The sequence below is a fragment of the Cervus canadensis genome, chromosome 5, assembly GCF_019320065.1.
Source record: "Cervus canadensis isolate Bull #8, Minnesota chromosome 5, ASM1932006v1, whole genome shotgun sequence".
Lineage (NCBI taxonomy): Eukaryota > Metazoa > Chordata > Mammalia > Artiodactyla > Cervidae > Cervus > Cervus canadensis.
The window spans coordinates 95,754,337-95,771,120 of NC_057390.1; the positions used below are offsets into that span (position 1 = coordinate 95,754,337).

The 16,784-nt window shown below is 56.4% G+C and overlaps 1 protein-coding gene across 2 annotated transcripts in view; it reads left to right on the plus strand.

Moving 5' to 3' along the window:
* ASS1 (argininosuccinate synthase 1) overlaps nt 1–16,784 on the plus strand; it is a 51,909-nt gene that overhangs the window by 5,514 nt on the left and 29,611 nt on the right. For both annotated transcript variants that reach the window (XM_043469853.1, XM_043469854.1), the window contains exons 2-6: nt 2,358–2,467; nt 4,641–4,709; nt 6,000–6,188; nt 12,593–12,649; nt 14,569–14,643. In XM_043469853.1, coding sequence (XP_043325788.1) covers nt 2,363–2,467; nt 4,641–4,709; nt 6,000–6,188; nt 12,593–12,649; nt 14,569–14,643 — 495 coding nt within the window. In that variant the 5' untranslated portion in view covers nt 2,358–2,362. The remainder of the gene's footprint in view (nt 1–2,357; nt 2,468–4,640; nt 4,710–5,999; nt 6,189–12,592; nt 12,650–14,568; nt 14,644–16,784) is intronic.

Here is a 16,784-nt window from a genome sequence, read left to right on the forward strand (position 1 = left end):
CTGGGTTCACGGCCTCTGGTGTCACCCAGTTGCTGGGTCAAGACAGGTTCTGGAAGCCGCAATCTACTCTTTCAACCTCAGGCACTTCCTACCTTGAGTCCTTCCTGCCTCCCTCCCTCCTGGATGGCCCGTTGCCCAGCTGCAGTTGCTATGGGCACAGCTGCTGGCCCCACCCCGCCCGGACTGCCTGGCAGGTGGTTGAATGAATGCCCACTGAAGGGGGGCATCTTGGACATTTATCTATCAGAACTGCCCTCAACCTCACTGTTCATGAGATGTTTCCCCTTCCTAGTCCCAAGGGCAGGAAGGACATGTGAGCCCTGAGACTGGCCGGTGGGCGGTCTGGTGAGATGCCAGGGACTGCACATGGCATAGGGTTTCCCAGGTGACTCAGATGGTAAAGAATCCGCCTACCAGTGCATGAGACGCGGGTTCGATCCCTGGATCGGGAAGATCCCCTGGAGCAGGAAATAGCAACCCCCTCCAGAATTCTTGCCTGGGAAATCGAATGGACAGAGGAGCCTGGCGGGCTACAGTCCGTGGGGTCGCAAAGACTTCATGACTAAAGCAGCCGCAGCTGCAGTACATAGGATGAGCACTCTTGTCCCTCGGTTGGGCTGGCTTCTGCCGCAAAGGGCTGGGTGACCACTTTGCTGCTAAACCTCCAGGCTCCTTCAGGATATAAGAGCCTGCATCCTTGGGAGCAAGGTGACATGCCTTCTGGGCTTACGTGGATTAGTGCAGGAGTGTCCACAGCCTTTCCCAATAGCATCTATTGAGGACCCTGACCTTGGTCAGTCTCCAGTGTAAATGTTCCCACCAGAAGCAAGCACACGCCCAGTAAGTGCGGGAAGCTGGGACCGTGTCCACAGAGGCTGGAACCAGACGGCCTGGATCCAGATCTAGCCCTGCCACCTGCTGACCGTAGGACTTCAAGTGACCCTGCCTCTCTGACCCTCAGTCTCCTCTTCAGCCAAGGGGATGCATAACAGCATCTTTGCTCAGGGCCACGTGGAGAGTGCAGGGGAGGCAGGGCAAGCCAAAATGCAGCCTGAGGCTTCGGGGAGGGCCTTCTGGGCTGAAGGAACAGCGGCTGCAAAGGCAAGGAGTGAGGAGGCCCTGGTACCTTCTAGAAGCTTCAGTGTAGCTGAGGAGAGGGAGGGATCGGTGGGAGGGGGGGCACACCTGTCCTGGTGTGGAAGGACAGATCTGTCATCTGTATGCCCAGTTGCCTTCTCCCTCTGGGCCTCGGGACGAGTTATGGGCTTCCCAGGTGTCTCTAGTGGTAAAGAACCTGCCGATGCAGGAGACGCAAGAGACGTGGGTTCGAATCCCTGGGTTGGGAAGATCCCCTGGAATAGGAAATGGCAACCCACTCCAGTATTTTTGCCTGCAGAATCTCATGGACAGAGGAGCCTGGCGGGCTACAGTCCACGGGGTCGCAAAGAGTTGGATGCAGCTGAGCACGGACAGGGAGAGACAGGGTCTGGGCCGTGGATCCCCCTCTGCACAGAGGGCGTTAGTTGGTCTCCAAGCTCCTCCCAACTAATCTTTCTGGAGTTGAGTTCTCTGAGGTGTTTGGATTCCCTTGTGTTTCCTCTCTCAGAGGTAATTGCATTTGAAAAGAGCCTAAAACCCCTTTGTGTGAATGTTCTCTGGCCCCAGGTGGAAGAGGTCTGGGGGGGCGTGGCTCTGTCCCCAGCATCCTGTCCCCCTTAGAGGCAAGAGGCACCCTGCCTCCTGGGAAGAGCCTAGGCTCTGGAGCTAGACAGACGTGTGCTCTGCAACCTCGAGCTAGCCATAACCTCTCCAAGCTTCAGTCTCCGCCTCCCCAGCGGCAGGCATGACGCCCGCTTCCTGGGGTCAGAGCAGGGGTGCTGGGTAATCTGTATGCAGCTCCCAGGGCCATGCCTTGCCCTGGCCCAGCTTAGCGAGGAGCTTAGCAAGGAGCTGTGTGGGCTGCCTGAGACAGGAGACAGCCCCTCCCGTCTCCTGATGCTGTGACCTTGGCCTCCTGACCTTGGTCCCAACAGCTCCTTCTTTTGTTTTCTTCTCCAGCTGGTGGAGGATTGGCTACATGCCCTGCCCCCCCCAGCCAGGCTCCAGCATGGTCTGTGGGGGTGTGCAGGGTCAGGGTCTCCCAGGGAGAATGGGAAGGTGAAAGAGGTGTGGCTGCGTGAAGTGTCAGCTCCTCAGCTGCTCTTGATGACAGCTGAACGTCCTGTCCCAAACCCCATGGCGGCCTGTCTGGGGGAGAAGGCTGCCCAAGGCCAGGAGGGAGCTGCCGGGAGGGGCTGGCAGGCGGGGTGTCGGGGGCTGGCTCCGGGTCACTCACATTCCTTCTCGCCTCCCTCTAGTCACGATGTCCGGCAAAGGCTCTGTGGTTCTGGCCTACAGTGGGGGCCTGGACACCTCCTGCATCCTCGTGTGGCTGAAGGAGCAAGGCTATGACGTCATTGCCTACCTGGTGAGGGGCGCCCGGTGTGTCTGTCTTTCTACCTGTTGGCCCTGCTGCCTGCCTACCCCCTGTTACTAATCCAAGCCTGCCCCCTCACCCAAGCCTGTCTTAAACTGTAGGGAAATTCTTGTTTTCGGTCTCTTTCTGTTGGTGAGCTCCTTTGCTGCCCCCCAGGTCTGAGATGTGCCCCGGAGCATAAGGGAGGCTGGCTGTCCATGTACTCACTGAAGCAGGGGTGGGGGCACCAGGAGTGAGTGTGGTGGAGCTGCTAAGCCACCCTGCCCAGAGAGGGTCCAGGTGCTTGTCTTGGGTCTGCTAAAGACCATGGAAAGTCACATAAACTTCCCCTTTCCTGCAGCCCTCAGTAATTCAGCAAAGATCTAGGCTCCTACATGGGCTAAGCTAGATGATTAGAGATCACCTAATTCTGGAACAGCAAATAGGCCACAGGCCATAGGTAATAGATTAACTAAAATGCCACTCCCCCATCCAGGGTCCATAGCAGATATCCCCAATCAAACCAGCTTCACTTCTGATAAACCTGGACATAACCTCTGAGTCTTTCTCCATATGATTGGCAAATTTTAGAAATCCAGCTTAAGCCAAACAAAATCAAAAATAAACAAAACAAAAAAAGAAAACCAACACAATACAGTTTTTCATATAACCGAGAAGGCCAGGGTATGATGGCTTCAGGCAAGGCTGGATCCAGGCGCTTATCTGGGTTTGCCTCCATCTTGGGTTGATGTCATTCTTGGCCTCTCCACAGGGCAGGCAAGGCTCTCATCATCCCCTAGTCTTGCCAGAGAAAGGAAAGCTTTCCCCAAAGGCTCTGATAGAAAGGCCAAGGGAACACTCATTCACTGACCCAAGTGTCTGCCCACCACTCATTTGTCAGTATGGTTGTCCCTTGGAGGCTTGTCTCTATAGTGAGCAGGAAACATTTACTCTCATCCATCCCTATGTGAGGGCTTCCCAGGTGGCACTAGTGGTAAAGAACTTGCCTGCCAATGCAGGAGATGTAAGAGATGCAGGTTTGATCCCTGGGTCAGGAAGATGCCCTGGAGAAGGAAATGGCAACCCACTCCAGCGTTCTTGCCTGGAGAACTCCATGGACAGAGGAGCCTGACGGGCTACAGTCCATATGGTCACTGAAGTGTCTTAGCACTCATATGCATCCCTGTAGAAAGAGGTCCCAGGAGAGAAGGTTCTGCTCCCAGAGGAAGTGAGGAGGGGGCACTGGACAGGAGAAGTTCATTATTGTCAAGAATGGTTTGCAGTTAAAGTCAGTCTACCACTGCTGACCCCATGCCACCCAAGTGGGGGGCGAGGGTGAGGCCCAGGGAGGGGAAGTACCTGGCCCACAGCCCCCTGCTGAGAGCAAGCGGTGACTTTGAGTAAATGCAAAGAGCCTGGAGTGTGTGCATCCCGCCATGGCAGCGCAGTGGGCTGTCCAGATCCCAGACTATCACCAGGCAGATTTAAAAGCTGAGTGACCTCAGATAAAGCACCTGCAGCTGGACTCTGGGAACATTCTGAAATCTGCTGAGCGGAATCCAGGGTCAAGTCTGGGCAGGAGGCCAGAGTGTAGCCAGCAGAAAACACGCCTGTGTCTAGACGGGGCTGTCAGAACCAGGGGTCGGGCTCCAGCAGGGGGACAGCTGGGCACGCCTAGCCTGGGCCTCTGCTTCCCGCCGGCTCTGGTGCCCCGGGCAGTCAAGTTGCTGCACGTGGCTGGGGCAGTGAGCGAGGAATCAGGCAGCTGCTGACAAGCCAACCTTTGAACTGGCTTTGGGGGAATTTCGGGAAGAGGTTGATGGGTTCACAGGCAGCTTTAGACCTTTAATGCAGCGGCAGCGAATGTTGCAACCCCCAGGCCAGGTGCACAAGGCCAGATTCAGCCTGTCCGACTCCTTCAAACTGCTTTCCAGAGAGCTCCAAAGAGTATGGCGCCCCCAGACCCTGGTTCTTGTCCTTTCTCCTTCCTACTGTGACCTCAGCCATCCAAAGAAAACCACCTTCATCTGAAGATGGTTGTGTGTGAAAGACACCTGCCCAAGACTCACCCTCGGGTGGAGACAGTGCGGTGGGGGATGGCGGGGGGGGGGGGAGGTGGTGACACTCTTCTCAGCTCTTCTTTCTGCCCCTGGGCTGATGGGTTCTCTCTGCTTCTGCTTGTCAGGCCAACATCGGCCAGAAGGAAGATTTTGAAGAAGCCAGAAAGAAGGCAGTGAAGCTCGGGGCCAAAAAGGTACCGAGTGGGAGGCAGGGTTTGGGGCTGGAAATGGGATCTGACGTGTTGGAGGCAGCTGTGGGGGCTCCGGTCCCAGAGCTCCTTGCCCCCCACGCTCCTTCCAGTTGGTCCTCTTGCTTCTAAGAGTATGAGGTCAGTTCCTTCCGCTTTTGGTGTGAGGGCTTCCCTGGTGGCTCAGCTGGTAAAGAATCTGCCTGCAATGCAGGAGACCTGGGTTCAATTCCTGGGTTGGAAAGATCCCCTGGAGAAGGGGAAGGCTACCCACTTCAGTATTCTGGCCTGGAGAATTCCATGGACCATATAGTCCCTGGGGTTGCAAAGAGTCGGACACGACTGAGTGACTTTCACTTTCACTTTAGTGTGTGTACCATCTTCTGGTTTCTCCTAGCCTCTCTTCCACCCAGTCACCTCCCCATCTGTCTACCTCTTCCTCATCCATCCATTCACCTGCCCACCCCTCATCCATCTACCTGTCCATCCATCCATCCTTCCATCCACTCAACAGTATCAGTGAGCAGGCCATGAGATGAACATGGCCATCATGGTCCCTGCAGTACAAAGGAACACAGTATCTGTGAAGTGCAATAAAACTCACATCAGAAGTATTAGGAAGCTGTCAAGTTCACAGTATCAGATACAAGTTTTCCATAATTCTAGTTTCTTTACTGGAAAGTTTGAGTTTTATCATTGGCAACAAATATTCAACAAATATTTTTATGCAAAACATGGCCAAAAACCCAAGTCTTAATTGACCTTGTTTTGTCTGTCAGTCCTTCATTCAAGTATGAATGATGGTTTGTGAGAAGAGTGGCTAATTTAGCTAGTAACTCACTTGGGCATGCAGTAGAAATGCTTCGTGTGTTTATCACATTTTGTGTTTAAGAGTTGGGGCTTCATCAATGGCTCAGTGGTAAAGGATCCACCAAAAATGCAGGAGACACCGGAGATATATGTTCGATCCCTGGGTCAGGAAGACTTCCTGGAGGAGGGCATGGCAACCCACTTCAGTATTCTTGCCTGGAAAATCCCATGGACAGAGGAGCCTGGTGGGCTATAGTCTATAGGGTCACAGAGTGTCGGACACAGCTGAAGTGACTTAGCATGCACAGACTCATGCACTCAAGAGTCGAGACTTAGCAAAAGTGAATCACTTTCTACTGCAGTTTCAAGACCACCATTAAGCATCTGTTAGCCACGTCTGCCTTAGACGCAGGCCGTTGGAGACTCAGTATTCTGACGGTGCCCTGTCCTTGCCAAGGCTCCTTCCCATGGGCTGTTCTTCTGTAGGTGTTCATCGAGGACATCAGCAAGGAGTTTGTGGAGGAGTTCATCTGGCCGGCCATCCAGTCCAGCGCACTGTATGAGGACCGTTACCTCTTGGGCACCTCTCTCGCCAGGCCCTGCATTGCCCGCAAGCAGGTGGAGATCGCCCAGCGAGAAGGAGCCAAGTATGTGTCTCACGGCGCCACAGGAAAGGTGAGGCCAGGCCGTGTGGCTGGGGAGGGTGAGGACGCAGGGGCCTGCCAGGGGGACGTGGGCAGCCTGTCCCGATGGACAGTCCTCAGCATTTGTTGGTTCTCCCCCAGAACAGTCTGCCGTGCCGTGGACAGACTGGCCCACCCAGCGTGACTAAGAGGAATATGTGGACAGACTGGCCCACCCAGCGTGACTAAGAGGAATATGTGGACAGACTGGCCCGTCCACTCTAAGGGGAATATTTCTAGTAGCGAGTTAGGGACAGCTCCACTCCGTGCCCCAAGTGTGAGAGTCCCATGTTCCTGGTGTGGTGGAAGCCATGTCACCCCGTTTTTTCAAATCTGCCTCTGAGGCTCAGGCTCATCTTTTTCTTTTTTCATGCCTAGTATTATTTATTTCAAAACTATTATAAAAGATGAAAAACCACCAAATATCCATAAATAGGGGATTGGCTGCATAAATAACACAATGGTATGCAATGCAGTCATGAAAAGGAATGAGAGTGATCGCCCAGAATGCATATAGTAAGTGAAAACAGGCAAGGTGCACAATTGTATGATGTCCTCCACTACATTTCACATAAGAAAGAAATACTGAGAAGTTAAATGAAAACTCTCCACAGTGAGTGGAAGGGGCAGGAATGGAATAGATGTCTCTATTGTGTTTGTTTTTTTTGGCTGCGCTGGGTCTTCATTGCAGGGCGAGAGCTTTGTTGGCTGCGGCATGTGGGATCTTAGTTCCCCAACCAGGGATGGAACCCGAGTCCCCTGCATTGCCAGGCAGACTCTTAACCTCCGGACCACCAGGGAAATCCCTCTTAATAACATATTGCATAGGTTTGATTTTGAAAACGTCAAGGTTGAATTTAAAAGATAAAATTCACTAAGCCATCTATCTCGAGAAACTGAAAGCAGATGGAAAGAAATGAACCTACTGTGTGTCCGGTCTGTGATGCAATCACACAGAAGAAAGAAGTATTCCAGTGTGAGCTTAGCACACAACATTCCACTGAACAGTAGGTATGTTCTGAGGTGGACATCTGGCCAAGGTCACAGCACAAGTTGTTGTGCAACGCAGTGGACAGGAGACCGCCCGTTCCCAGAGGGCTTGAGTCCCAGCTGCGTGACCTTGAGTAAGGGCCTTGCCTTTCCTGAGCCTCAGTTTCTTCACTTGCAAAGTGGAGAGCAGGCCCTGTCTTCGTTTCCAGGGCAGCAGCATCACAGACTGGTCGGTGTAAACACCAGGAACAGAGCCTCTCACATCTCTGGAGGCCAGAAGTCCAAAATCAAGGTGTTGGCGGCCCAAAAGTGCTAGGGAAGGGCTCCAGGCTCTCCCCTGGTGTCCTTGGCTCATGGGTGCATCACTCCAGGCCTCCATCTCCACGCGGCCATCTCCTTGGGCATCTTCACATTTGTCTTCCCCATGCATGTCTGGTTCTGTGTCCAAATTTCTCCTTTATCCCAGGACACCAGTCATACCCACCCTAATGACCTCATCCTAACTAGATGATGTCTGTAAGACTCTATTTCCAAATAAGGTCGCATTTTGAAGGGCTGGGGGTGGTTAGGGCATCACCATACCTTTTGCGGGGGACCCAGTTCAATCTGGGTCACACCTTCTACTTCCGGCCCTTGTGCGCAGGAGGGCAGATGGAAGGACAATCCTGGGGGTAGAAAACAGGAAAGCCCCCAGGAATCTTGCTAGGACAAGATCCCTAGCGATGCTGGTGGCTGCTGGGCGGTGTTACTGGAGACTCTTGCGCACTCAGTGGACACCCCGCCAACAGGGATGGAGCGCTCCAGCACCCACGTCCTGACTGGACACAGCCCCCCACCCCGGGCAGCGCGGGGGGGAGGGGGCAGGCCCTGGCTCAGTGTGACAGTGCGTCACATTCAGACTATGATGGACGAGACGCTGTTTGGGCGCTGGGCACCGCGACGGTCTTGAACTCCTTGGGCCCCTTGTCCCGCCCTCAGGGAGCCTGTGTCCCAGCTAGGGAGAGAATGGACGCGGGAACGGGTGGCTTAGCGTCTGTGCCGGGGAGGGAGAGGGCGGCATGAAGACAGCAGGTGGAGGCTGAGGGAAGTCTGACCGGCAGAGCTCGGTCCTGGGCACGGAGTCCTGGGACATGTGCCAGGTAGTGGGCAAAGGCCCGGAGACAAGGGGAGACTCCTGAATGGAGTGGGAGCTGCAGCCTGAGAGAAGCAGCAGGGCAGGGCTGGGCCGGGGCCACGCTAAGGCCTTTGGCTTCACCTGGAAGACCCCTGGCTGGACAGAGGTGGCCAGTGACCCCCCGCCCCTGCCCACCCCATGTAGGGGCTTGTTCTGGACCAAAACGGTGGCTCCTGTAGAAGAAGCGGGCTGGTGGGTGTGGGCCTACTTTTCACTAACACCCTAGTTGGGAGCAGACTTGGAAAATCCAGAGCGTGGATCTGGCTGTTTGGACAGGGACCTGAGTTCCGCCTTCCACCTTCAGAGATTCCAGATTGTGTTCCGCCTTCCACTTGGATGGTGGGAGAGGGCATAGGAGAACTCAGAGGTTCCGGACTCCCAGATACACAGCTGGGTCCAGGTTCCAGCTTCCCTACATACACTGTGTGACTTCATCCCATGAGTCTCCGTTTCCTCATCTGTGCAATGGGAATAAAATAGAACTGGCTCATGGGGTAGCTGGGAGCAGTGACCAGGAGAATTTCAGTGAAGGGCTCAGTACAGGGGCACATCATCAGCTCTCAGGGGGAGGGAAGTGCCCTACTCAATCACAGAATGAACCTCTCAGCCTCTCGCCTGTTCATGACGAAACAAGCTGGATAGTGAGCCCCCTGTTCCAGGAGGTATTCAAGCTCAGGCCAGGAAATGAGGATTATGGAAGGGCTCCTGCTGAAGTAGATCCCTCCAACAGTACCATCAGGACCAAGGGTGGGTGGCTTTCAGTGGAGTGAATGCATGTATGGTGGGTCTGCCCCTGGCTGGGGAGGCTCTGTGGATCCAGGGAGAGACCCCTGACAGACTAGCTCACAGGTAGCTGGGAATGGCCTCCCAAGTTGCACAGTGGTAAAAAGTTCATCTACCAATCTCGTCCCCAACACTTAACGCTTCCAGGCCCTGCCACCATGGCTCTATTGAACTTAGGAAGGCTGCAAATGCCACAGACCCTCTTAAAATTGAATTGTGTTTACTTTTAAAATAATGCACCTAAGCTGCTTTGATGGGCTTTCCTGGTGGCTCAGTGGTAAAGAATCCACCTGCAATGCAGGAGACCTGGGTTTGATCCCTGAGTGGGGAAGATCCCCTGGAGGAAGAAATAGCAACTCACTCCAGTATTCTTGCCTGGAGAATCCCCATGGACAGAGGAGCCTGGCGGGCTACAGTCGATAGGGTCACAAAGAGTCAGACACTACTGAAGGGGGACATGGCAACTCACTCCAGTATTGCCTGGGAAAACGCATGGACAGAGGAGCTTGGTGGGCTGCAGGCCTTGGGGTTGCAAAGAGCCAGACATAACTGAGCCCGTAAGCCCGCTGGTGGAAACAGCGGCCAGCAGTTGTGTGCGTCACTCCATTTGGACACGAGAGGGCACCAGAGGCTCAGGTTTGAGGCCTTCCTGGGCTGCCCCTCAGGGAATCTGTTTCCCTCTCTGGTCCTGCAGGGCTTGGGTTCTGAGAACACTGGCTGCAGTAGTTTTGTGGCCTCTGGAGATCTGGGGACAGTCCTGCAGTTCGGTGTCCATTAGAGAGACAGATTTGAAACATTACTGGGGGGGCTCCAAGACCAGCAGCAGGAAGGCCACAGGGGACGAGGGGTCCCGGTCTGCCCTCAACCCCGACATCTTCCATCTTTTCTGGGGGTTGATGGGCATGACTTACTCCCGTGCCTCGGTTTCCCCTCATTTACATGACCTGGGGAAGCCCCCAGCAGCCTCTGAAGACAGATGCCTATAAGAGCGGGGAGAATGGGGAGGAGCAAGGAGGCCTGGAGGGTTCCAGAGGACGCCAGGTGTGAGACAGGGGGTTGCTAGGGAGAGAGGGGCCACCTGCCTGCAGGGGCTGGTGGTCTGTTTGCCCCCCACCCCCCGGAAAGGGGGGCATCAGTGACTTGAACACGTGAGATGAACGTCCAGAGTGAGTGATGAACCCTCCCCGTCAGAGGGCTGCGCAGGAGCTGGGGTGGCCCTTCCCAGGCCTCCTCCCTCCCTCCCCTGGTTTTGGAAGAGGGGCCTGGGAACAGGAGCCGGAGGGCCGCGGGCAGCAGTCTTGTAGACCGCGCCATCTGTGTGGCTCGTCCAGGAGCAGATGGGAGGGCCCCGTGCAGTCCCCGAGGGCGCGGCACCTGCATGTGCACACGTGTGTCTGCACGTGGACACATGGTGGGTGTGCAGGACGCTATACGCCTCCCCCCTCGGCTCCCTGGGGCTAGGGGTCCTGGAGTAGGGAGGGGAAGGAGCGGGCAGGTCTCGGAGCCTGTCTGGGACAGAGTTTCAACTCTGGCTTCTGCGAGGGCGTCTGGCTCGGGAACAGATGGGTGTCCCCACGGCGATCCTGTTGGGCAGACCCCAGCCCGACATGCCGGTCCAGGCAAGCACAAGCCGCCATTGTGCTGGGGAAACCTGAAGCCCTGGAGGAATAATCGCCAGGACATGCAACACTAGACCATATGCTTTACGAGTCTAAAGTAAGCCTGCCTCTAATCAAGCACCACCGGCGCTGCTCCGGGAACTGTGCAGCCCACTGGCCCTTGGGCGGGCGTTACCACCTGTGCCTCAGTTTCCCCATCCATGTTGTTATTCAATGCTCAGCCAGGGAAAGATTGACGGGGGCAGATGGGGGCAAGATGGTGTTCAGTTCAGTCGCTCAGTCGTGTCCGACTCTTTGCAACCCCACGGACTGCAGCACGCCAGGCTTCCCTGTCCTTCCCTCTCTCCCCGAGTTTGCTCAAACTCACGGCCACTGAGTCGGTGATGCCATCCAACCATCTCATCCTCTGAGACGGGGATAATAATGGGGCGCTGCCGTGTGAGGATTCGTGCAGTTGGGTATGGAGCTCAGCCCCGCCACCTGACGGTGAGCTGTCAGGGTGGGATTGGTGCCTTTTGGCTGTGTGTCCCTGGACAAGTGGCTCCACCTCTCTGAGTCTGAATCGCCTCATCTGTAAAACGGGGTTAGAAACCTGCCACTGCTCCCAGCTGGCTCTCCTGTGGGCAAGCCAGCACACAGTAGGCCCTCACCAGAGGGACTGGATGGAGGCTGATGGGGGCGGCGGGCCTGGCCCAGCCCGTGGGCCCCAGGCAGCGATCAGAGAGGAGCAGCCTCGGCTCCTGGCTCCGAGGAGAGGGGCTGAAACCAGTATTTCCGCGTCGCCTGACAAGACTCTGGAAAATAACATGTTATTCCCGCCGCTGCCTGGCTGCGCCCGTGCAGTTTTCACAGTAGGCGAGAGGTCCCTCTGTTATTTCCACAGCGCTTAAGCCTCCCTCCAGGCCGCCAAGTTGATGGGGGGCAGGCGGGTGGCTGGAAGCCATTGTCTGCGGGGCTGGCGGGCTGGGCCCTCTCCTCCTCCCCATGAGGATGTAGACCACCCGCCCAAGGGGGATGGGGGCGGTGGGGCCCCCATGCCCCGGCTTGGGCTGGGCTCTGTGCCCTCGGACGAGCCCCTCCTACCTCTGGACCGGTTTGTGCAGAGAAGCAAAGGGCCTTGGTGGTCATCTGCGTCCACCCGTCCCCCAACCAGCCACTGCGTAGACCCAAGGCTCCCAGAGGAGACGGGGCTCCCAGTTCAGTGGACACAATGCTCTGAAACCCCTGGAAGTGAGCTCGATCTCGGGGCTGGCGAGGCCAGGCAGGAAGTGGCTGGGATGTGGGCAACCCCGGGGAGGCTGCCTGAGATCTCAGCGGAGCCAGGCCTCCAGCCCCGCAGGTGTATGCGTCCGCCCCGAAGAGTGGACATACATGATGACCCGTGTGCATGCCCTGTCGCATTCCCAGACACACACCCACCCATGCCTGTGCACGCCGTGGCCTACAGCCCCCACCTACCACGGATGCACCCTCACACCAGTGCACGCAGAGGTCCTGATCATCGCAACTCCGCACGCACCGTCACGTGGGCATCTTGTGCACACACATCCTGCACACTCGTGTGTCCGCACAGCTCGGCTCTGCACTCAGGGAGACCCGGGTTCAAGTCCAGGGCAGAAAGCCTGCTCCAAGAAAGCCCAGTGCTCATCTTTCAGACGGGTTTGTAGCACCCAGTTCAGGAGGAGAGAGCCCGTGGGGAGACACCCCACAGTGCTCCGTGGGGAGCACCCAGGGGGTGCCATCGAAGGTCGCCCAGTACTGCTTCTCCCCCGAACCCCCTCAACCGGTCCTTATTCTGTGGCTCCTGAAACCCCCCATTGTATGTTTCAGGGGAATGACCAGATCCGGTTTGAGCTCACCTGCTACTCGCTGGCCCCCCAGATCAAGGTAGGATGTTGCTCCTCCCCTGAAAGGGTGGGTACTGGGGGCTGAGGCCCCCAGGGTGAGGAGCAGGGCATGGGACTCCCTGGGAGGTTCCCCAGACAGGGGCCTCGTGGTGGGTAGAGCCCTTCTTCCCATGGAGAGCTCCCTTCACTTACCCCAGCCGCAAGGGACAGCATTCTGTCCCTGATCGTTTGTCCTTCCTGGAGAGGCTGCCCAGGTGCCTAGGTGGTTCAGGCACTGGACGGAAAGACGAGGCTGCCCTTCCAGCAGCATCCTTGCGGGTCCAGGTCTGCCTTCCCATGCGCGGACTAGGACCGTTCTGGGCTGATTTCAGGGCTGCTCACAGCCCTCCGCTCCCGGTGGGGGCCTCCCAGCTCAGGCCCCCGCCTCCCCGGCTGCCTGAACACTGACCCCAGGTTCTTGGATTCCTTCATGGGATGGGGAGGCCTCCGGGCATCTAGTGAACAAAGCCCACAACAGAACTACACTGAGCACTGCAAACGCAAGCCCCGGGGTGATTATTTCGATTTTTCTAGTGGCCCCATCAAAATACCAAGATAAAAAACAACAGGTGACGTCATTTTAATGATAGAACTCTATATATCCAAAATGGTATCATTCAATATGTTATCAATGTTGAAATATTTTACATTCTTTCGGTATGAAGTCTTTAAGACCCGCTGTGTGCTTCCCACTTAACAACCGGGACCAGTCACAGTTTGGGCCTCCGTGGCCACGTGTGGCCCCTGGCTGCCATTTTGGACAATGTGGGTGGGCGTGGCCCCGAGCTTCTTTGCGGCCACTTCGGGCAAAATCTACAAAAGATGTGCCCTTCCCAAGTCCGCAAGGGGCCCTAAGGGCTTTCTTTTTTTTTCTTTTAAGTGGAACCTCTTTCTCTGTCCCTTTAACCAACCAGCAAGCAGCTGCTTAGGGGGTGAGAGCGGCCCGGAGGTGAGCAGTAATAAGCTCTAGTGATCTGCTCTGACCCCAAATACCAGGAGGCAGAGAAGCCCCCCCCACACACACACACAGTAGCTGCCTGTTGATGCTGCAGGCGTGTGGGCCTGGGCCCTGGCCTGACCCCCACTCTCTGTTCCCACAGCAACTTGGGGGGCCAGGGTGTCTGGTTTCTGGGTCTTTGTCTGCAGAAGCCAAGCCCAGGGGTGGGATGGGGCTTGGTGATGGGGCCCCAAGCTGGTCTCTGGGAACCAGGATGAGGCCAGAGGGTGCTCCACCCAGATTCTGCTCATTTCAGGACTGGGGCAGGGAGGTGGTGCAGCCTCCCCAGTCCCACCAGCACCCCCAGCCTAGAAATCAAACCAGCTTCTCCATCTAGATGATACCTCCCCACCCCCAGTTGGGCAGACGCCTGGCTGGCTCCAAGGCTGAGCGGGGGTTCTTCTTGGGGAACCCGCCCCCAGGCTGGTAGGATGAGTTCTGTACCTCCAGTCAGGCCCCAATCCCCCTCCTTTCCCCCACCCAGAGCAGCCCTAGGGGCAGGGGGTAGGAGGGTGGCAGGAGGGATGGGTTGGGGGACATGCTTGAGTCCCCGCAGGGCCAGGCTGGGTGGCTTTAGTCACCAGGGGTGGGGGGCCCTGGACCTCTGGACAGGGGTGCCATCGAGAAACTTGAGGCCTGTCTGGTTCAAACCCTCACGTCTCAGTTGGGGAGACTTAGCTCCAGAAGGGCAGGGAACCCGCCAGGGGGCATGCGGCCATTCTGCCATGGAACTCAAGATTTCTCCAAAACCACCCTCTGGGGTGGCAGGCTGTGTCCTTCCCCTGCCCCCGCCCTCCCCGTGGGCTACACAGACCCCCCACCCAGGCCACCGGTGGACCCTCAGGCCCCTTATCAGAGAGGCCGGCTCTGCAGCTTCAGGGCCTGGAGGAACCGGCGGCCCTGACTCCTTGTCTCGTGTCCAGGTCATCGCTCCCTGGAGGATGCCCGAGTTCTATAACCGCTTCCAAGGTCGCAACGATCTGATGGAGTACGCGAAGGTAAGGCCGGACTCCGCCATCACCTGGCCCTCGTCCACTGCCCCCGCCAGGCACATCCCTGCAGAGGCTCGAAGCCGGGGCTGGTATCCGCGCCTGGGGACTGAACGTTAGCCCTGGTGCCTTCCCCCAGCACCTGTTTCCTGGACCAGCCCCACAGAACTAACTGTGGTCCCCACCAGGACTGAGCATCTCTTAGGTCACCCCGCATCCCCCCACCCCCCACCGCAGTCCACCCAGCGGGAGGACGCCCGGCCCCCTCGTTTCGCATTCAGATTGCCACCTCTGTGGTGTGTGTCACTCAGGGGACAGACGGGGGCTGTGAGCGAGGCTGTTCTCTGCCCCTAATTACCTGAATAATTGTCCCCAGCGCTTTCGCAGGAACAGGTAGGTGCTCCGAGGGCCAGAGGCAGACAAAGACTTCTGTGGCACCAGCCCTTTTTGAAGTACAAGTTGCAATAAAACAGATTAGAAGTTTTGCATCAAGATCCTTAGCCACTCCCCAGGGTACCTTTCTTTTTAGCGACTCGATGGCAGCGCTTGACAAACAGCCTCAATCAATCAGACAGGGGAAAGCAACCTGGTGCACGCACCAGAAAATTGCTCGGGTTTTTAAATAGCAGTCGCCGGGGCTGGCTGTGAGCTCTCGCCGCAGCCAAGGTGCCGCGTGGCGGGGGACGCGGCGGGGACCCGGCCCTGCCCCTACCGCCAGCATCCCATTAAGACCTGGAGAGCTCGGAGGAAAGATCTCCTCGACCATCTGTTGTTTTATTATTAAAAGGGGAGTTTACAAGAGCAAGCCCATATGTTGCCAAACAAATTTTCAAATAGCAGAGCTATTAAGGGAACGGGGTTAGAGGCTTTCTTCCCCTCCTTGGTCTCCTTGAGGATACAGAATCTGAAGCACGTTTTATCTTGAAGAATAATGAATCCAGAGTCCCGGCCCATCCCCGTTCTCACGCCGGCAGTCGTGGTTGGAGAAAGGGCTGACCCATAACACTGTCCTTCAGTTCTGTGAAGCTCCCGAGCAGAAGCGGCTCCTGGGTTTTGCCAGAATTTCTGGAGTCATTGTTTGTCCCAAGGCTCAGCTTCTGTCTCAAATAACCTTTTAAACAGGAAAATTTGCCCCAGCGAGAGAGTCTGGGTCGCCACCACTGAGCCTCCCTCAGAGGCTGGTATCAGAATCGAGCTCTGAAAAATCTGACCATGTTCTAGAATGATGGCAATGTCTCTGCACCCGGGAGTGACTGCAATAACTGAGCAGCAGCCAGACTCTGTCCAAAACTCAGAGCCACGCAGCTGCTTCAGCCGAGATGAAAATCAATGGGGCTTTGAAAAACCCCCGCTTAAGTCCCTTAAGCGACCCGTTAAGTCGCCCAGGCCACACGGTGCTGTAGGGAGACTCGTGACAAACATGCATTTGTATCAGTTTCCACCTCCCCCCCAAATCCATCATCCTAGGGGAAAACCACTCAGAATCACCCCGTCCTTATCACTGTCACCATAATGCTTTTAAAGCCAACATGCAAGGTCGCGGTCCGGAAAGCAGGGCAGTCTTCTGTGCATGCGGAAGACGGTTTTGTTTTCTGTTGTCAGTTGCATCCAGAGTTTCCGGGGTGTGGGTGTGTGTGTTGGCGGGGAGCTCGGGGCAGAGAAGGGAGGGGAAACAAGCCTCTTTGGATGAAGGCCTGTGTTTGGCATTCGTGCATATCTCCTTGCTGAGGAAGGGCCGCCTGTCCTGTTCTTCCCTCCTTGCTCCGGCGGAGCCCCAGTGGGAGAGAGAAAAGGCAAGAGTGTTTCCAAACCACCCCCCAAAAGAAAGGCTCCAAGGAACCTGCCCACTGGCTTTCTCGGCCCCCAGCCCAGGGGAGTCTCCTCAGCGGGGATTTCAGCCCAGTTGGCACAAGCAGGGTCCTGGTCCCCACACCTGGCCTTCCCTGCCTGGAGACAGAACAGGGCTAGCACGTGGATTTGACTCTGGGCACCTCTGTGGGGGGCAAGGAGCCCCCCCGACATTGATCAGCTTTGAAGTGAAGTGTTCCGTTTGCCCATGTGGTCTCCACTGAAGAGGATGCAGATTTTAGAGTGGATGTAGGCTGTTGCTTTAAAAACGGAGTGTGTAGGTAAAGCTGGGAAAAAAAGAC